This window comes from Engraulis encrasicolus, chromosome 15, assembly GCF_034702125.1.
Source record: "Engraulis encrasicolus isolate BLACKSEA-1 chromosome 15, IST_EnEncr_1.0, whole genome shotgun sequence".
In the NCBI taxonomy this organism is placed as follows: domain Eukaryota; kingdom Metazoa; phylum Chordata; class Actinopteri; order Clupeiformes; family Engraulidae; genus Engraulis; species Engraulis encrasicolus.
In genome coordinates, this window is record NC_085871.1 from 38,263,659 (window position 1) to 38,284,981 (window position 21,323).

General features: G+C 43.9%; 2 protein-coding genes across 3 annotated transcripts in view; one reads left to right on the forward strand and one right to left on the reverse strand.

Moving 5' to 3' along the window:
* Positions 1-1,640: 1,640 nt before the first annotated feature.
* LOC134464024 (nuclear receptor subfamily 4 group A member 2-like) lies at positions 1,641-7,117 on the reverse strand. Of its 2 annotated transcripts, none has more exons than XM_063217467.1 (7): positions 6,905-7,117; positions 5,269-6,155; positions 4,400-4,529; positions 4,082-4,242; positions 3,455-3,657; positions 3,077-3,255; positions 1,641-2,931 (listed from the first exon to the last, which is right to left on the reverse strand). In XM_063217467.1, exons 2-7 carry the CDS (start codon positions 6,151-6,153, stop codon positions 2,672-2,674), a joined length of 1,818 nt encoding a protein of 605 aa, XP_063073537.1. In that variant the 5' UTR covers positions 6,154-6,155; positions 6,905-7,117; the 3' UTR covers positions 1,641-2,671. The 2 variants fall into 2 exon arrangements, with proteins under 2 accessions (XP_063073537.1, XP_063073536.1); XM_063217466.1 differs by having other exon boundaries at positions 5,269-6,158.
* Positions 7,118-8,631: 1,514 nt separating this feature from the next.
* gpd2 (glycerol-3-phosphate dehydrogenase 2 (mitochondrial)) overlaps positions 8,632-21,323 on the forward strand; it is a 77,159-nt gene continuing 64,467 nt past the window's right edge. Inside the window, exons 1-5 of the mRNA XM_063217468.1 lie at positions 8,632-8,824; positions 12,223-12,327; positions 17,767-17,938; positions 19,716-19,840; positions 20,453-20,550. Of these exons, the coding sequence (XP_063073538.1) occupies positions 12,229-12,327; positions 17,767-17,938; positions 19,716-19,840; positions 20,453-20,550 (494 nt within the window). The 5' untranslated portion in view covers positions 8,632-8,824; positions 12,223-12,228. The remainder of the gene's footprint in view (positions 8,825-12,222; positions 12,328-17,766; positions 17,939-19,715; positions 19,841-20,452; positions 20,551-21,323) is intronic.

Here is a 21,323-nt window from a genome sequence, read left to right on the forward strand (position 1 = left end):
ATGGTACAAATACCATAATTATCGTACATCTGGCAACACTGATGAATATAGAGGGTCAGAAATATCTGCCTTTTGATGCTGTGTGCATGCATGACACAAAAGTTATGAAATTTCCTTTTCCATTAATATTCGTGGTCGGCGAGGGCTGAGGGGAGTTTGGCTTTGAGTGAGAGAGAGAGAGAGAGAGAGAGAGAGAGAGAGAGAGAGAGAGAGAGAGAGAGAGAGAGAGAGAGAGAGAGAGAGAGAGAGAGGGAGGGAGAAAAATAATATGTGGTGCAGAGAGACCCTGATGTTCCAAAATTACTAAATACATGCTGTTTAATACTGTACAATACTTGTGTTGTATCTATTGTATTTCTATACAGAAGCTCGTTTTGTTTCCTTATTGTGTGTGTGTGTGTGTGTGTGTGTGTGTGTGTGTGTGTGTGTGTGTGTGTGTGTGTGTGTGTGTCTGTGTGTGTGTGTTTCTGTGTGTGTGTGTGTGTGTGTGTGTGTGCACGCGCATTCGTGTGTGTGTGTGTGTGTGCAAATTGTGTGTGTATGTGTAATCGTACACGTTTGTGTGTGTGTGCGTGTGTGTATGTGTGTGTGTGTGTGTGTGTGTGTGTGTGTGTGTGTGTGTGTGTGTGTGTGTGTGTGTGTGTGTGTGTGTGTGTGTGTGTGTGTTTAAACTAAATTGCTGGTGCTCTCTGCAGCCCAAATGAGCCTGGCTGGCTGCATGCTTATTCTAGCAATTAACAACAACAGGTCATCTGCATGTCTGTGTATTGCTTAACCTTTAGATCTGTCCATTGTGAACTTTAAAATTACATTTAAGTGTAATTTCAACAAACAGACTCGTGTTGGGATCTGAGAACGCAAGGATGTTCTTTTCTTTCTTTCTTTCTTTCTTTCTTTCTTTCTTTCTTTCTTTCTTTCTTTCTTTCTTTCTTTCTTTCTTTTTTGTTGGAAAGGTGTCTTTTCACAGAGATCTGCACATGCAGTTTTACGCATCCTATGTTTGGAGAAGAAGCCTTGAAAGTTTACATTATCAGTGTGTTATGACACTTAAGAGCACTACTTTCAATGTACTTAAAAATGCGCTAGGCTACACTAATAATTGATTTCAGTATGGCGTAATAACGTGTTAATTTGCTTTCAAGTGACATCAAAATGAATGCAATCGTTGTTCATCTATTATGGCTGTTGGTATTTACGCTGTCCTCTTCACCGTGCATGAGACGAGCATATCAGTTTGATATATTTCGGTGAGCCAGCCTGAAGACTGAGGTTTGCTTTAATAACTTGTCCTGTATGTTCAAGCGTGTCCGTTAGGTCACCATAATCTGATTACATTGCGCAAAATATGTCCAGGAAAAATAATTCTAGGCCATATTTGCTAAATGCCACTGTCCAAACTCAGTGTGAGAAAAAAACATATTTTTGTGGGACAATTATTCGATTTTGGTCAAATTAGCAGTGGACTTAACGAGTCATATGGAAGACAACATGCAGTAGTTGACGTTATAATTTGCCGCAGTAAAAAGCGACGCGCTTGAAAATTAAATCATGCTTTGGAATAATAAAAACATAACGGGGATTTTCAATGGTTCAGACATTCCTAAAACGGGATTCCAGAACATAAAGGTAAATACGAAAGTTACTCAGCCATGGTGAAATCACCCTTGCCCAGCAAACACCCCGAGTAGAGAATAGTTTATTACTTGACAGCTTTATTAGAAAAACAAATATTTCTCTCTCATACAGGGTACCTTATCAACACATACCGCAATTTTCAAAAGCAACAAATTTGTAGAAAATACAATGTGGTGTAGGCTAGTTGATGAACTCAATGTCAGTTATTTAGTTCATGTATAAGAAATTAAGACAGCGCGTTTATGGATTATGAAATTCCATGCAAAGGCATTGTTTAATCATAAAACCTGTATCACAACAACAATACGATGAATTCATATCCACCAAAAAACAGAAATGTCGAACAAACTTATACAAAATACTAAATCCATGATGTTCTGGAGCACGACTGCACATTCTGCTCAAAGCTGAGCCAAACACGTGTATATTCTCGGCGAATCACATTTCATAAAATCTGTATGTAACCATACCTTGTGTAAAACCTGGTGGTTAGTGGTTATAGACCATTTATAAAATATACATAGGCTATTTTATTAAAGCCCCTTCCCCATCCCCCAACAAACCACTGCACTGTACACATAGGGGAAAAGATAGAGAGGAGTAAATCATTTGTTAACTGGTCTGAAAAATTAGAAATTATACCGCAAGTGAGACCTTTACAATATACCTCTGTATAATATACAACATAACACTTGTAGCATTATTAAGAGCTGTGTAAATGTCATTGCGGGATGCACAGTCAGACTCAGTGGGGAGCCGGATCCGCTCAGGTATCAGGGAGCAAGTTCTTCTTTCAAAATGCCCGGTTTAAAACAATAAACCAACTGATAAAGTGATGATATCTGACTCCCCTTTGATGTGTGTTTCCCTTGGTCTTATTTTGTTTGCCTGTCACATCACAATAAGACAAAGTTCCTTATAAACCGGATGCTTTAAACTTGGACATGTGTTTCCATGAAGAGTCTTTATGTCCCAAATGAGTCCACACGTTTTTTTTTTTTCATTATTATTTTTTTTATAAATCCATTTGAAATATTCAGAAGGGAAGTGTATCCAGGAACAGCTTATCGATGATCGCCGGCGGAGGGACCAAGTCTTCAAGTTTTAAATAGAAAATTCGCTGCAGTCCTTGTGTGCACAGCGTGCGCAACTCTGGGAGTTTCCCCAAAAGCTTGGAGAGGTGACTTTGACTGTGGGGACTCTGCGTGCCGTTGAAGGCCACTTGCTCCTTCAGGCAGGTTAAAATTCTGTTCTGAAGTTCCTCCACTTTCCTCGGCTCTTTTAGTCCGTGTCTCTCTGTCAGGAAAAGAAAATAACAAAATACTTTATTAGAGGTCATACACTTAACCTTCAGCACAACAAAAGCAGAGATATCACACACAGACTGTAAACGAGGATGGATGGGAGAGCGTTTAAGGTCAGCTTGTTTTATTTGCCACACCTGTTACCATGGTGAGCGCAGCGATGCAGGAGAAGGATGAGACGTCCAGGTTCAGGCTCTGCAGGTTGGCGGAGAATTCCACGATGGAGTCGATCCAGTCACCGAAGCCCCGCACACACTGCAGCCGGTGCAGCACCACCCCGTTACAGAAGATAAGCTTGCCCTCCATGGGGTTAGATCTGTGGGTGAGAACGGTGCTGTGTGAGTGGAGCCCGCAGGCACGCGCGTAATAACATGGATATGTCCTCTGAGTACTTTACATGTGTCCCTTCTTCTCTATATGCTCTTTTCATTTCTTTCTTATTAGGTTTCATTTTCTTAATATCCATCTATAGCCGTACATGTCTTTATTTTTGTGTTTCGAAAACTACAACACACCTGTAAGAAAGCCGGAGAACAAAGAGCTCCAGAAAGGCTGACTCAAACAGCAGGTCTTGGTCCGGTTTTGGGAGGTCGCAGAAACCCGGGATCTTCTCCGCCCAGCCCCGTATGATGCCCATGGAGCCAGTGAGCAGGTCGTAGAACTGTTGGATGTGCTCCGTGACATCTCCCGTGGCATGGTAGTCGTGGTTGGCTTGAAACTGGAATTTAATTAAACGCGCGTTAAACGGGAACAATACGACACGGGCTATTTACAGGGGCAGTAGATTTGTAGGACATTTCACATCTGTTGCTTCATATTGCACTCACAGTTTAAAGCACACAGAGAAGACGTGTTGAATAGCCTAAATTGGTTTTAATATAACTCGCCTGTCTTCACACAGCAACCTGATATTCATAATTGTATGCCATATCTTTGCGCGTAATTTTGCACGCTTAAAAGTTTACAACATAATCTGTGAAACACCAGACCTCATGCATCTGTTTTAGTGATACACAGTAAATGTTACAGTGTTGTTTAAACTCTTAGAGAATTACTACCAGCACTACGGGTCTTAAATTCGACCCGCTAGATGTAGTTTTAACTCTGCCATGGTGTTATGTTGAATGTTTCTTTCCACTCACTCTGGAGTAGTCGAGTCGGGACATGGGCGGGTTCGAATCCACGTGGGCCCTGACAAGCGCCGTAGCCATGCTGACAGGTGGCGATGTTGACTGCTCCTGTGGAGTCTTGAGCTTGGAAGGCAGACGGCCCCTGCGGCCCTTCAAATTAGCCGTTCTCACAACTGGAAATAAATGAAGACAATTAACCGCATTAGACATGCCGCTTCATTTTACACATTTTTTCAACACTCATTGACCTCATTGCCTTCATCAGCTTCATACATGACTGTGTTTATGCTATACGATATTTTATATGCAGAGAGGAAAGTGTAAGCCTACCTTCTTTGACCATCCCCACGACAAGGCACTTCTGGAAGCGACAGTACTGACACCGGTTTCTCCGTCGCTTATCAACGGGGCAGTTTTTGTTGGCAAGGCAGACGTACTTGGCGTTTTTCTGAACAGTTCTCTGCAAATGAAAACGAGTGTGTGGTTTTTGATATGCAATCAACCGCGCAGTTCCAAAAAATGAAAGTAAAACACTAAAAACACTTATTGTGGCCAATTAGTCGTACTCGTTTCCAAATGGATACTGTTAGCACTTCAGATCCTTATCACCGTTGCAATCTAAAGCCTCGTAATGCATTCAAGCAGCGGCCAGGACAGACATTCAGTAAATACAAATACGTGGCCAGTCATAATTTCTGCTCCCCGGGCGCTCTCCCCTCAGCCCCGTGATCCCCCAGATCACCTCCCATCGCAGAGCCGAGATTATTCCATCAGGATTGGGGAAATAAAGAGGCCGTTTAATTTGACCCCGGGGATTTCCGCTCGGTTGACACGAGTCACTCACTCAGTGCGCCCAGCCCCCGCTCAGCCCCCCAACTCCAAACCAATTTCTCCCCAGATTAAGATTTTTGTCAGAAAATTGTGAATAAATTCTGGGCAGGGAGAAGTCCCAGGTCTGCACTTTCATTTGCAGGTAAGTACTGTGTGCGCCCAGACGATTAAAATTGGTGCAAATTAATTGCTTCGTGGTGGGGAATACTTTCATTTTGCTAATTATCTGGGTACTTTTTCCACCCACTTCCAAGAATATTGCAATTACGCATGTGTGTGTTCATGTGTTATTGCAAAATACTCCAAGGCATATCAAACTGTAGAGCAAGAGTTTAGCATGGAAAACAGTCAACTTAAAAAAGCGCTACCTTGAAAAATCCCTTGCAGCCTTCGCAGGTGCGCACCCCGTAGTGCTGACAGGCGGCGTTGTCCCCGCACACAGCGCACAAGCCCTCGGTGGAAGGCGAGCCCCTGGGCGGTGGAGAGGGGACTTGGTCCATCAGACCATGATGCCCGGGTCCGAGCGGCAGGGAGTGGTGCAGTCCAATGCCGTGCTGTTTTCGCAGGGCGCCGGGAAGGGAAAAGTTCTGGCCCTCCATGACGCGGTGGCCTGCGGGGGAGCTGTCGAATCGCATCGAGCAGCCAGACACCGACACGGGTGCGCAGGCTGGCGACTGCTGGTGGTGTTTGAACGAGAACAGCCGGGACACGGCGCTTTTGCGCTGCTGCTCCATCATGTGCGAAGTGGCCATGTAGTTTGGGTGGAAGGCGTGGAGGGAGCCCGTGTCGTCCCAGCCGTTGTTGTGGCTCGTGACTGAAAAGTTTGGTGGTGGAGGCGGTGGTGCCGAGAGGCTTGGAGAGGAGGGCTTATAGTACATGGAGCCCGAGTGAGGGACCATCTCCTCGGCTTGATGCGAGAGGTGAGGCTGGGGGTGATGGTGGGGATATCCGTGCGCGGAGGACATGTCTTCCACTTTGATAGATAGCTGGTGCTCACCGGCGGCGTGGGACATTTGATAGAGGCAAGGGGGCTTGACTTCGTAGCTGGCGGTGTAGGTGTCCACGAATGTGCTGAAACTCGGGAGTGACGTGGTGGCTGAGATCTCAGCGTTAGTCAAGTCCATGCTAAACTTCACGAACTCGGGCGTCAGGAAGTCGCAGCTGAGCTCTCGGGTCGGCGTGTAGCTGTAACTCTGCGATGCTGGACTCGCTCCTTGCGGTGAAGACCCATACTGTGCTTGGACGCAGGGCATGGCTGCTAAGGAGAGGACAGGGAAGACGGCGGAGTGAGCAGACTGGTAACTGGACTTTGTGCAACTATAGAGAGACGTGAACCACGACACCTTACATGTGTCCCCAACTACCCAATTGCCTATACTGCTGCACTGCTACCATAATAACACGCATGTGTCTGGTGCGCAATTCAATGTTTGAGGTGCAAACAGACCTTAAGTGATTGGAGTAAACAAAGCATACTTGTAGAAAAAACATAGTGACGTTGTTGTCAGCGTCATTGTGCAGAGTAGCCTACCATGGTTTATCTTTTATGGATATTATTCTTTGACGATAAAGTAACGGATACATTATTTGACTCTGAGTTTATTAGAATGCCAGCAGTTTGGTTTCGAGTTAAGTTTTTGGAGCTACCCATCTCCCGAGGACTCGGACCGAAGCTGACTTTTGAATGAATCCAGTTTCTCTGCAAATTGTACTATCTAAATCTAAATACACCATCCCTGTCACCATGCGTAATTGCTTTTGCAACTAGAAACTGCTTGGTTTTGTAACAACTTTGTTATAAAACAATAAATAGACAGCATTCTTTTAAAGGCAAATTACAACTCTAATGTATGATGCACAGCTTAAAATAAGTTTCCATTAAACTGGTGGCTATTCTTTTAACACAACAACTCTGCATGCACACGACAAACCAAATGCACTTGCACGAAAACAGACACAAGTTCTGCGATACTAAATAATCAATGAAAGTATTCAAATATGTACCTTCGGGTGTCAGCACCGCTCTCTATCCATACAGATGAGTGGTTAAATGTTTATGTTTGTATCCCAGTCAGCGGACAATCTGGTGGTAAATCCTAAATCCTTTGAAACGTGCAAAAAAAGATGCGAGTATAGCTCCGTAGCGAGAGACTTTCTCCCAGTGCGCTCTGAGGGACTACTGGCGGCTGAGCGCAATGTGCGCCTTTGTTTATGTGCGCCTGGAATGCTACGGCCCACGTGCCAAGAGGGCTGGACGTCATCTGACGTCCATGACGCCACCACTCCAACTGACTGACCGCGTGTTCCTCTTCTTTGCCTCTCTGTCGAACTACAGATGTTGTGGCCAAACAGAGGAAGTGAGTGGAGTTGAGTGACATCTCACATTTTGTGCATACAGTAGACCGACTGACTGAAGTAAGACATTGAAAGCTTCTGTGCGCGCCATTCATGGTTCTGAAAAGGAGCACCACCTTTACATTGGACTTTGTAATTAGTCTGTAACTACATCAAAGTGTAACGTGTGTGGGGCACATTTAATTCAAAGACTGCTCTATTTGACATTGCAAAATACTTTTTCTTATTTGTTTCTTTCTTTGTTTCTTTCTTTCCCCCCACTATTTTATAGAACTCATACAGGACACATGCAGAGCTTGACAAAATGAAAGCGTAGGTCATTAAGGAGTTATGCAATATTTCTGCATTTCACATTTATTTGCACTTTTAGACTTTTTTGCATACGAACCTTCCAGATGTCATGATCTGTCTACCTCATGTCTACAAATGTCTACACACACACACACACACACACACACACACACACACACACACACACACACACACACACACACGCACGCACGCACGCACGCACGCACACACACACTTGTGAAAGTAGTTCGCATGGTCCTACATAAGGGGGCGAGCAGTTCAGCTTCAAACAATGAAACCCACTATTGGACCCTTTCCTCTTTTTTTGGAAAACTGTAGTCTGAAGTCCCATTTCCTCATTGCAGTGGGACATCGCTCGCTCGCAACTGCAGACAGGGAATCCCACAGCAACAGTGGCATATTGTTTCAGCGCAGGCGAGTTGCGTCAGTATCAACGTCAGCAGTATTCAGCTCCATGACGCTAGACGCACAACTCGGGGTCCAACTTCTAGTTACATCTTCTCCAGACGAACATGTGTCCCTTCAAACACCCATTTACATTTTCCACCGACGGCGACCAACAACTTAGCCTACATTATTCACGAAACAACACGCACAAGAAAGCCAACATGTATTTGGAACACCTCATCATGAAGTTAGATCAGCGTTTCCCTTTTGAATTAACAAAATAGATCAATTATTCTTCACCCCATGCGCGCCAAGTCCAATTAGCCTGCGTACTTCTTTTCTGATGTGTATGTTCCAAGGCATCTCTTTGTTGAATCGTGGCATGGGACACGGCTAGTTACATCACCTCACCATGGTAATTGTAAATGTAATAATTCATATTGAGCATAACTAAATTATAGTATTATTCAGCACCCATAATTGAGCCCATTTTTTGGCTGTGCAAATAAAATGGGGGCTAGCATATGACAAACACTACATTATGACCTGTAGGATTTGACCACTTTGGGGGACTTTCCTTGTCCGGACTATCCACAAAAGTGTGGCATTTGGAAACATTCTCGCAAGCTTTTCCTCAAGTGCGTCAACGTTCAGTTCCATGGGATAACGCAGAGGGCACTTGCGATTGGACAGTGTGGGGATCCTCGTGTAATCTGATTTGCTCAAAGCCTTGTCCGTCTCCCACTTCCTGTCTTACTTCCTGGTACTAGGGTGGGGAAACATCGATACGGTTTTGACATTACATGTAACCTATAACGCACCGGACCCAACACCAAAGCCATTCTCCTCAGCTGCAGTCACAAGTAAAAAGTAAGTAACGATGGTAATATGTCAGTGGGGCCGATCTGGGGGGAATAGTGCATCGCCTTGCCATGGAGATATCGTTCAGACAGTAAAAAGATACCTTTTTGGACGAGAGCCAACACGCGTTATCGTGCATCCCACCGTGGTAACACATAATTGTTATAGCATAGAACAGGGGTATTTCGGGTCACGGTGTTACTGATTTCACCTCAAAGTAAATATGTAAGGTAAGGTATCAGGGGTAGAATACAACCGGTGACAAAAACAACTACGATCCATTAAACTGCGCCCTGGCATCATACCTGTTAAAGGAGTTGTCACATTGGATAACTATTTGAAACCATGCTAGATAGGCCACAGCCCACTCCAAAATACGGTGTCATTCCGTCCGACTGTTAATTCATATTTTATTATGAAGCACAGTGATCAACCCAATAAATTAGTTTGTAACTTGGCTATAGCCTATATGTCAAGTGACAACGGTATGGTGCGCTCTGTTGCGCAACATTATTTCCCTAAAAATATGCTCTTCATTGACAACACTTGGCAATCAGGAAAGACCTTAATTCTGTCATATACATTTTCTTCAGATCACTACAATAATAGCAGAAGAAAGCTTTATATTAAAGGAATGGTCACTAGAGTATAGCTGTGGCTGGCTGCCTGCTACCGGCCATTGTCATGTTAATGGTGTTTTTTGGGGAACCATTCTTTGCACATATGGCACGTGAAACAGGCATGGGCGGTTCATTGTAAGAATGACTCACAGTGACAGCCACCATGCATTTCCCTGGCAACCAATAACCTTCCTGACGGACAGGTTACCCTTTGACCCCGGGCTGAATTGTCAGAGCGCTCTCCATGTCATCCTGACAGGCTGTGGAGACATCCTTACACAGGTGTGGCCCCTGGTCAAGGCAAGGCAACTTGCAATGCCAGTGGCCAGAATTAACTCATTTTATTTCTTTTTTTTCTTCACTGGGCTACATATTTCTGGCCTGGCAACTGGTCTCATAACCTTTATTCCACCAGAGAGAGAGAGAGAGAGAGAGAGAGAGAGAGTATGTGTGTGTGTGTCCAGGTTACTGAGTAGTCTCTCTCTCTCTCTCTCTCTCTCTCTCTCTCTCTCTCTCTCTCTCTCTCTCTCTCTCTATCTCTCTCTCTCTCTCTTTCTCTCTCTCTGTGCATGCCGGCATGCGCGTGTGTGCATGCATGCGTGCGTGTGTGTGTGAGAGAGAGAGTGTGCCTCTGTAAGCGTGACCTCTGTCTTTGTGACCTCTGTGTGTATGTTTGTGTGTGTATGCATGTATGCATGTACGCCTGTGTGATGATGGCAAGTGGTGGTGATGGGGGTTTGGTAGCTTGTATTTAGGGTTGGGGTCATTAAGTGTGTATATGTCTGTGCATGCCTTTGTGTGTGTGTGTGTGTGTGTGTGTGTGTGTGTGTGTGTGTGTGTGTGTGTGTGTGTGTGTGTGTGTGTGTGTGTGTGTGTGTGTGTGTGTGTGTGTGTGTGTGTGTCACGTGCACGCGCACGCGCACATCCCTGCACATGCGCACAGTTCCAATTTCTTGATTCAAATGTATTCTGTAACCACAGGTGGTCCAGGATGCCACCTTGATGCAATCAGTTGGCCTGGCTGCCACATGATCAACATGATCAAGGCGAAAAAAGGGGAAAGAGAAAGAAAAACAAAATCTTAGAAAATGATGAACCTCGTCCCTTTCGACTCGACTCTCTCATTATCTCCCACATACCCCCATACCCTTCCCTCCCTCCACCACCCCTCTTAGCTTGCCCAGTGAGTAGGCTTTGTGAAGTTGACAAAAGACCCAAGTGGCAAGTTAGCTGAGCTTCTTTTGGGAGTTTTGGTAACACTTAACTTGACACCGGCATATACGTATGACATAACGGTGTCATAACATTGTCATAATGCAGTCATACATGTGTCATAAACATTACGTCAATGTCATAAACATTGTATTACTTTGTCTTAAAGTGAAATTCGGTTATGACAAAGACAGGCCTAACAAACAACAAAACCACTTTTCATGGCCATAAAACACTTATGACATTGGCGTTATGTTTATGACTCGTTTATGACACTATGACACTGTTATGTCATACGTATGACGCCTGCGTAAGTAAGTAAAGTGTAACCGGAGTTTGAGAGTGTTAGACTGTGGTAGTGTAGAGATACATTTAGATACTGAATGCTCACGCTTAGTCACACACTCAATGTTTCCCACAGAATGCGTTTAAACTGTATCATAGACATGTCATTTGAAAGTCGATGTTCTGCTATTTCATATACGACAACCCCACAAAATAGCGTATACATTCTGTGTAGTGCCATAATGCACGCTCTGGAAGGCTGTATTAGTCATTGAAAAGTTAATTACCATAGTACTACACTACTGTTACATGACAGAGGGCCTTTAGATTTGGTCATTGCCATTCTAGTAACAGCAAATTAATAACGCAGCGTTTCAGGTTAAAACAACGTAGAAATTGCAATAACAATACTAAATCTTCGTGTTTTCAGGGGATGTAGGTGTTCGTTGTTTATTGTCAAGGTGGCCGTCTTAACTATAAGTCCTGACATTTCATGCCCCATTGTTGCATTATTACGTCTTATATATTTCCTAACCATATTTAATTTTTCGTTCCAAAGGCTTGTTCACTTGTAACCAAAGTTTGTTTTCAACATACCGTAGTTCCTATATGATCACTATGTATTCTATTCTAGATCGGATGAGAATCTTCCCACACATGCCGATAGTGTCTAAGACATTGCGAACTAAGTATCGCAAGCAGTGATGTCAGTGCATCTAAATACAGAAAGCCCTCTGGGTGAACATTACCCTAGTGTTGTTCCCTAGGGGTCAGTTATTCATGAACTCCTAAAGACCCCAAGCAAGCAAACACTAGGCCCTGGGCGAGTGACCAAGTAAAGACTTTCTATTTTCAGCCGGCCATCCGTGTGTGTGTGTGTGTGTGTGTGTGTGTGTGTGTGTGTGTGTGTGTGTGTGTGTGTGTGTGTGTGTGTGTGTGTGTGTGTGTGTGTGTGTGTGTGTGTGTGCACGTGTGAGCAGCGGACAGTTGCGTTAAACTCAGAGTCAAACTCGTGATTGCTCCTGTGCTGTCATCTGATTCACCTCTCTGTGCGGACTAGTGTGTGCCACTTGTTGTGTAGCATCTATTCTATTCTATTCTATTCTATTCTATTCTATTCTATTCTTTCCTCTTGTCTTGTCTTGTCTTGTCTTGTCTTGTCTTGTCTTGTCTTGTCTTGTCTTGTCTTCTCTTCTCTTCTCTTCTCTTCTCTTCTCTTCTCTTCTCTTCTCTTCTCTTCTCTTCTCCTGTGTTCAGTACGTGACAGTGTGTTGTATACCTGCCCCGTAGGAGCCAATGTCCTTCAGGAAGGTGGTAAAGGGGGCCGCCATAGGAGGCGGCGTGGTGGCGGCGGCCTTCGGGGCGGTACAGCTTCTGGAGTACAGGCAAAAACAGGTAAGATGACTTAAAATGACTTACTGATGTATGGATGAGTAGCCCCTCTTGTGGCACGCTGTAATAGACATTGAAAGTTAACTACTATAGTACTACACTACTATGACAGTGCACGGGGCCTTTAGTAATAAATTACGACTTGGTCATTGCCATGCTGGTAACAGCTAATTTATAATGCGTGTCTTAAGGGGTTAAGTTAGATAGATAGACAAACAGACACAGAGGGAAGGAGAGACAGTGTGTGTGTGTGTGTGTGTGTGTGTGTGTGTGTGTGTGTGTGTGTGTGTGTGTGTGTGTGTGTGTGTGTGTGTGTGTGTGTGAGAGAGAGAGAGAGAGAGAGAGAGAGACAGAGACAGAGAGAGAGAGAGAGAGAGAGAGAGAGAGAGAGAGAGAGAGAGAGAGACAGAGACAGAGACAGAGACAGAGAGAGTTTGTGTGGAAACAAGTGCATGAGCATGCATATTTGTTTAGAAACAACCTGTGAAAAACAGAAATGGAAACAAGAGTGGTTGTGAATGATTGAAAGTGTTTCCTGAAGATCATACTAAAGATCATACAACACGAAGGAGAGCAGGAGAAAAAACAAACGTAACCCAGCAAGAGTGGGAGACCGTGAAGACATTTAGAGATACAGTACGCTTGAGAAATCAGAACTAGACAAGGTTGAGGTATCTTTGACAAGTCCACATGCCCCCAGCATGTACTTAACTCAGTTGGTCTTTAACCCTTTAAGACACAGCGTTATAAATTAGACATAGTGCATTACTAAAGGCCCTGTGTCAGGTCATAGCAGTGTAGTACTATGGTAGTTAACTTTTCAATGACTATTACAGCGTGCCACAGGAGCTACGGCATGCATTATAGGGCTACGGAATGATCTGTAATATATACTGTATTTCTTTCAAGCTATACATAGCATTGCAGTGTTGGTTTGACAGATTCAGTTTGACATTGTGCAGGTTTGACAGATTCCAAACCATGTGAAGACTTTGATGTTAAAGTTTCAGAACAAGTAAAGTGCGGAACGTTCTGAAGACACTGTTCTTAACAATGTGTTCCATGAACCTCTTAACCCTTGCAACATTTCAGACAGTAATTAGGTTTAAAAGCGTGTTAAAACAATGATTTGAGTGACAACCATTAAATTATGATGACAGCGCTTAAACAACTGGTGGCTTCCAACGTACAATGTCTTAATACCTAGTGAAAATGCTTCCGTAATTTCAGGCGGCAAGGGCCCACCCTGAGTTACATGCCCTGTCCTGACTATGGAATGTGTTTTTTTTAATCCTCTGTTTGCTGTACTGAGCACCGCTCGTCCCATTGAAAGGTAAAGCCCTCACAGATCTAATTCAATGGGAAGTGGGTTGCCATTGACCACCCACACTTTGGTATTTTATTATTCCAAAATGCAAACAAAGATCATGACATCTGATGCTTATATTCAAAATGGACTACCCGCGCTAAAGATAAGCTGTTAAATCAGCTCACACATTACTGAATCAGTGCCAAATTCTTTGCTAAGCTGTTGCCCTTGTGCTAATGCAAGCAGGGAAGTGGTTATCAAAGCTATCTATAAACCGTTTTTCTAATATAAATCTTGTATTCATAAGACCCTATGATATATTCATGTACGGTCTTAATGGCTTTCATTCATGTACGGTCTTAATGGCTTTATTAAATAAAACATAGTTCTAATAAAAAATAGTTCTGAAAGGTTGCTAATGTTATTGTCCGATAATTGTCCGCCAATGTTAGGAATGCAGTATATCTCAGCTGCAAAGAAGGAAGCCGTTATCACAGCTATCATATCTATCATAGTTATCATAGCTAATGTATCTATAAACTGCTTTCTATAAGCCTTGTATTCATTACCCTATAATCACATTCATAAAGGGTCATTAATGGTTTTGCAAAATTAAGAAAAAAATATATAAATAGTTATTAGAAAACGTTGGTACCTACCTATTGGCCATTAGCTGCTATGTTATGATGTGATGAGGTGATATGTTATGCGATAGGCCTTTATGAATGTGTTTATAGCCTTACAATTGCACATGTCATCGAAGGCACTATAAATAGTCATTAATACAGTGTTTACTACCGTGGTGTTCCCCATTTCCATTGTATGCAGGTGTTCACTTGCAGCTGACATCACCGTCAGGTTTCTATATTTGCTAAGAGGAAGAGAAATGTGTCTATGTCTTTGTCCATTCAGACGACTGTTCTTCTCGAATATCTGGACAGAGAGCATTTTCCATTGCGTATATAGTAAACAGGTCAGCATTGTCACCCCTGTTTTCCGAATTACTCGAAACCACATTACCGCATTACCGAATGTCTAAATTTGGAATGGACTCTTCCAACACATGTCATAGGGTATCGATTACCTCTACGACCTGGCCTCTCTTACATCAGAAAACCACTCGCTATGTCACAGGCGCCATTGTCATTGTCTTATTGAATTACGTAAAAACCATGTTTATGAATTAAATGAAACAAATCACAATGGATCGAATACTCCCTCTGGCCACTTGGCATCAGACACACATCAGACACATTGGCTGTGTCCCAGAAGACACCTAGAAGGAGGTTATTAACAACGCGGGGACATCAAATGAAGAGATCACATCAAAATCGCAATTACAGAAATCTCAGAAATTCTCACTTAGACACATCACCCTCTCCTCGTCGCTATGGACTTTACTTGTACTTACTTGGTTTTATTTAAGCAGGTAAAAGACCCGGGAGACTTGCCTGCCAAACCCTTCTTGTTTGGATTTCTTACTTCAAATAAGTTTAAGGTCAAGTAGATTAAGATAATCAACACGGCTTTTGGGAGTGAGGGGATGATGAGGAGAGCTGGGGGGAACAAGAACAAGCACTCGGAAGTCAACAGGAAGCCTGATTTTTCATTTTCCTCATTTATTAGTATTTATTATTATTTATTCAAATCCAGCCTGAGCCCAGCTCATCCATTATCCTTCATCTTCATCACCGAGGCCCTGAAAACACACACACACACACACACACACACACACACACACACACACACACACACACACACACACACACACACACACACACACACACACACACACACACACACACACACACACACACACACACACACACATTCCACATCTGCATGCGAACTCCAGGGAGCATGAAGAGAAAAAAAAACCCTGACAAGGATGCGGTTGTCTAGGAAACGCATCACTCACTTCATCATCACTAGATAATTTGATAAATGTACGGTTTTCCTCAAATCATATGAATGTGACTGTTGTTGGTGTTGTTGTTTTGACCACTTTTATATGTCTTATACAACATCATGATGCAGTGTCATTTAAAGTAACTGTGAGTGACATTTGAGGTTTTTCCTGCATTGTTTTGTTGTCCGTTTTTGAATTAATGTCACGTCTCTGTCTTGTGTTTTTTGGTGAATCGTGTTTGTCGTCATTCATCCATTCACAAGACAAAAGTGGTAAGAGAAAGTTTTGCAGGCAAAATGAATCTAAAAGCTTTAACCCACAGCTTCTAGAAAATACCGTCGCCAATCATGCATGTGTCCACCTTAAATCTGACACCACATTCTCATGCTAATTGTGAATCTTTGAAAGAAGTTGAATGTGTGTGTGTGGGTGTGTGTGCGTGTGTGTGTGTGTGTACATGTGTACATGCACGAATGTGTGTGAGTGTGCATTACATGTGAATGTGAATGCATTGAGATGTGTGTTTGTGTGTGTGTGTTGTACCTGCGATTCCTCAGCAGGTACACAAGCACACACACATGGTCAAACCCCCCCACCCCCCCCACACACACACACACACACACACGTTTCTCCGTCTCTGCGGTGTACGATTGCCCATTTGCATGGGGGGCTCAGCACCGCAACTCCTCTCCTCTCCTCTACTCTCCTCTCCTCTCCTCTCCTCTCCTCTACTCTCCTCTCCTCTCCTCTCCTCTCTCACACACACACACACACACCACACACTCAACGTGATTGCAGGGCCAGGACTGGCTCTTAATTGTCCATCACGGCGGACAGTTTAAATATGCACGGCCCCTGGAAACAGACACTAATTACGACATCTTGTTTGCTGTTGTTACTGCCCCAATCGCACACGTCTGACTCTGAACCTCCGCTGGCTGGTTGGTTGGCTGGCTCTGATGGCTGGCGCGGGGGTTTATTTGCAAGTCAAATGGCCTCCCAACCTGACTTTGCTGCAGATTGATGTAATCATTTAGGGGACTGAATGCTAAATGCATTTCATTAGGGACAAAACCGGAGAGAGAAAAAAAGCGAGAAAGTCCTGATAAACTGTCATTTTGGTTTGTGTGTGGAAATGTATTGTTTAGGTCTTTGTTTGGGGATATTGGTTAGTTTAGCGCTCTCTGTGTCTCTGTCTGCATCTCTCTCTATGTATCTCTCTCTCTCTCTCTCTCTCTCTCTCTCTCTCTCTCTCTCTCTCTCTCTCTCTCTCTCTCTCTCTCTCTCTCTTTCTCTCACTCGGTCTCTGTCTTTCTCTCTCGCTCTCTGTCTGTCTCTTTCTCTCTCACTGTCTATCTATCTGTCTGTCTCTCTCTCTCTGTCTCTGTCTGGGTCTCTGTCTCTCTCTCTTTACTTTCCTCTATCTAGCTCTCTCTCTCGCTCTCTCTCTCTCTCTCTCTCTCTCTCTCTCTCTCTCTCTCTCTGTCTCTGACTCCCCCTCTCTATCCATCTTTCTCTATCTTGCTACATCTCACCTCTCTTCTCTGTCTTTCTCCCTTCCACTTTTCTTTCGGTATCTCTGCTTCTGTCGTTCGTTTCTATTCAATCTTTTATTTGTCATTTTTTTTCTGTCAGTTTTGGGGCCATGAACAATCAATGAAATACACACTGAATATAATTGGGTAGTGTAATGATGCACTCATCACCATCCATCATGTTATAACCAATCACATGGCACACTAATGCTGTAGTGGGGGGTAGTAGACATCACTAGTGTCACGGCTTTTTTGGGGGGGTGTTGATTGAGTAGATTTTAATCCTTTAGGAAATCCACTCCATGTAATCAAATCAAATAAAAAACAAACAACAACATGGAAATACAACCACTAAATTCTACTTTCCTTTTCACATTCCTAACCCACTGTTTATAATTATTGTTTATATTATTATGCTTTGGTATTGATGGGATATAATGAAAAAAAATCAACAACTTTTATCTAAATTGTACAGTTATATATTGATACAGTAAATGTCAATGGTGTTTGTTTTGATTGAATGCTAGTGAAATGAAACGAATTGAATCAACCCGAAATTAATCTAATTGATTTTGAAAATTCGTAATGTGACCCCATGTGAGCCCTGTGATTCTCGAGTGACCTTGACTGTCATGTGACCCTCGCCTCTTCTCTTGTGACCTTGTCAATGTGACCCTGGATCGGATCAGAGCCGGCTGGCGTATGTGGAGGCGCAGGGGGAGCTGAAAGTTCCGTACGGGGATGCCCTCCCCACGCGACAGGAGCAGTTGGCCCGCCTGAGGGACACCCCCGAGTTCGACGTCCTGGTGGTGGGAGGGGGGGCCACCGGGGCCGGCTGTGCCTTAGACGCTGTCACACGCAGTGAGTCATACATTGTTTTCATTTTCATATTTTTATTATTATTATTTTAGGTCTTAATCTGTATTTTTTTGGTGCCTGTCCTCCTGTCAGTATTTCTCTATCTCTTGTCATCTCTGTCTATATCATCATCCACTCTCAGCAACACTTTAGGCTCTTGCTTCTCGTGACTCTCGTGGCTTTCAATTAATACATTACTGAAATTCACTCATTGGTCACTAAGGACAGTTGTAAGCTTAGCATCTAGTGATTATGTTAAGCTATGCTAATAATTCTAATACTAGTAAATCTAAGTACTGAACACACTGATAATAAAATGATACGCACATTCATGTTTAATACTTGGAAAGACTGCAAATACCGTACGTGAAAATCAAAAAGGGCGGACTGTTCCCTTTAATACATTACTAAAATACACTCATTGGTCACTAAGGACACTTAGCTGCGTAGCATAGCATAGCTGCATAGCATATCCCCTAGCCTCATTCTCCACTCCCTTTAACACGTTTGTTTTGACACCCCGCACTCTCTTGGCTCTGGCACAGCCAATAAAGGGGTGCTCTGCTCTGAAGTGTGGACAAGGGCAGATTACTGCACTGGCCTATCAGGCCCAGGGCCAGGGGCCCAAGAGTCAGGGGGGCCCTGAAGCCCAAGCCTCTATATTTCCATTAATATAGTGTGTTAAAATCACACTTTAAACAACTGTACATTCAAAGTTTCTTGAGTGCAAATCCCAGAACCCCCAACAACACAGCATCTGTAACATCTGGCCTAAAACCCTGATTTTTGTTGTTGTTGTAAACTAACAATGCTCGTGGAAGGGGGCCCTTTCTTGTTGTCTGGCCCAGGGCCCCATGAAGTCGTAATCCATCCCTGAGTATGCATGGCCTGGTGGTATTTCACTTCATGCATATTACAGACAGAGATATTGGAGATGGAGATGCAGATGCAGAGCATCTATCTCAGCAGTCTAAATATTTGGGTTGAGGAGGAGAAGGAGGAGTGGAAATGCCATCATATCTCTCTTTCACTCTCTCTCTCTCTCTCTCTCTCTCTCTCTCTCTCTCTCTCTCTCTCTCTCTCTCTCTCTCTCTCTCTCTCTCACTCGTCTCTCTCTCGCACACACACCTATGGGGTCACTCGATTGCTCACTCTCATCTCTTCATTGTCTTCTTATCTTTCTGCTGTCTTCGTCTTTCTCTCTCTGACTGTTTTGCTTTCTTTCTTTCTTTCTTTCTTTCTTTCTTTCTTTCTTTCTTTCTTTTGACATCATTTCCCTGTCTTCTTTTCTTGTATTTTGTCCCTTCACCTTCCCCATTTCCCCTTCCTCTCTTGCTGTCACACTTCCTCATTTCTTCCTGTCTCTCTACTCTATCTCTGCTTGTCATTGCCTCACATACACTTGTGTCTTCATCCTATTTCCCCTTCCCTTTATTTGCCATTACCTCTGCCTCTCCATCGCTCCCTTTCACTCTCTCTGTTTCTCTCTCTCCTCCTCTGACCATCTTGCTATATCCCCTTCCCTCCCTACCACTCCTCATTTCTCTTTCTCTCTGTCTATCTCCTCTCTCTCTCTCTCTCTCTCTCTCTCTCTCCCTATTTTTCCCCTTTCCCCGCCTCTATCTCCCTCTCTTCTTCTCTCTCCTCCCTTTCCCTCTCTCTCCCTTCTCTCTCTCTCTCTCTCCCTCCCTCCGTTCTCTTTCTCTCTCTTTATCTCTCTCTCCCTCCTCTCTCTTTATCTCTCTTCTTCTCTCTCCCTTCTCTCTCCCTCCTCCTCTAGATCTGAAGACTGCTCTGGTGGAGCGTAGTGATTTCTCCTCGGGTACGAGCAGCAGGAGCACCAAGCTGATCCACGGGGGCGTACGATACCTGCAGAAGGCCATCATGAAACTCGATTATGAACAGGTGAACACACACACGCACACACGCACGCACGCACGCACGCACGCACGCACGCACGCACGCACGCACGCACGCACGCACGCAAGCACGCACACACACCATACACATGGGGGCATGCACTACCTGCAGAATGCCATCATGAAACTTGATTATGAACAGGTGAACACACACACATGTACGCACACATGCATGTGCTTGTGCGCACACACACACACATACACACACACACACACACACACACACATTCCAAATTCCTTAATTTCCCCCTCGCGATCAATAAAGTTACTCTACTCTACTCTACTCTACTCTACTCTACTCTACTCTACGCATAAACACACACACACACACACACACACACACACACACACACACACACACACACACACACACACACACACACACACACACACACACACACACACACACACACACACACACAGAAGGCCCCCATGCATCTTGAACGTTGATAATGAACTTGCTCACACTCATTCATTCATTCATTCATTCATTCATTCATTCATTCATTCATTCATTCATTCATTCATTTTTTTAATCAATTTATGTATTTACTGTATTTATTTATTTTTATATATTATGTATGTATGTATTCTGCAGTACATGATGGTGAAAGAGGCTCTGGAGGAGCGCTCCAACCTGCTGGACATCGCCCCTCACCTGTCCGCACCACTGCCCATCATGCTGCCTGTCTACAAGTAAGAGACACACACATGTGTCGCACACACACACACACACACACACACACACACACACACACACACACACACACACACACACACACACACACACACACACACACACACACACACACACACACACACACACACACCACTGCCCGTCATGCTGCCAGTTTACAAGTAGGAGACGCACACACCCATGCACACACGTCCTCACGCACACGCAGTCACACGTGTGTGTTTAGTATTTTGGTTCCACCAGACTGTGTGTTATGGTAACTTTAGTGGTGTACGCATGCGTTTGTGAGCCGGTTTGTGCCTGTGTGTGTGTGCATGTATGTGTGTGTGTGTTTGTGTGTGTGTTTAGTATTTTGGTTTCACCACACTCTGTGTTATGGTAACTGTAATAGTGTGCGCATGCGTATATTTGCCGTTTTTTGTGTGTGACTGCGTACGTGTGTGTGTGTGTGTGTGTGTGTGTGTGTGTGTGTGTGTGTGTGTGTGTGTGTGTGTGTGTGTGTGTGTGTGTGTGTGTGTGTGTGTGTGTGTGTGTGTGTGTGTGTGTGTGTGTGTGTGTGTGTGTGTGTGTGTGTTTAGTATTTTGGTTTCACCAGACTGTGTGTTATGGTAACTGCTTGACGGGGCAGTCTGGGCAGTATCCAGTTCCTCACACGGCCAGTAACACTTACAGGGGGATTAACAGCACCTATTGCATTTCACCAACAACTCTGCTGTGTGTGTGTGTGTGTGTGTGTGTGTGTGTGTGTGTGTGTGTGTGTGTGTGTGTGTGT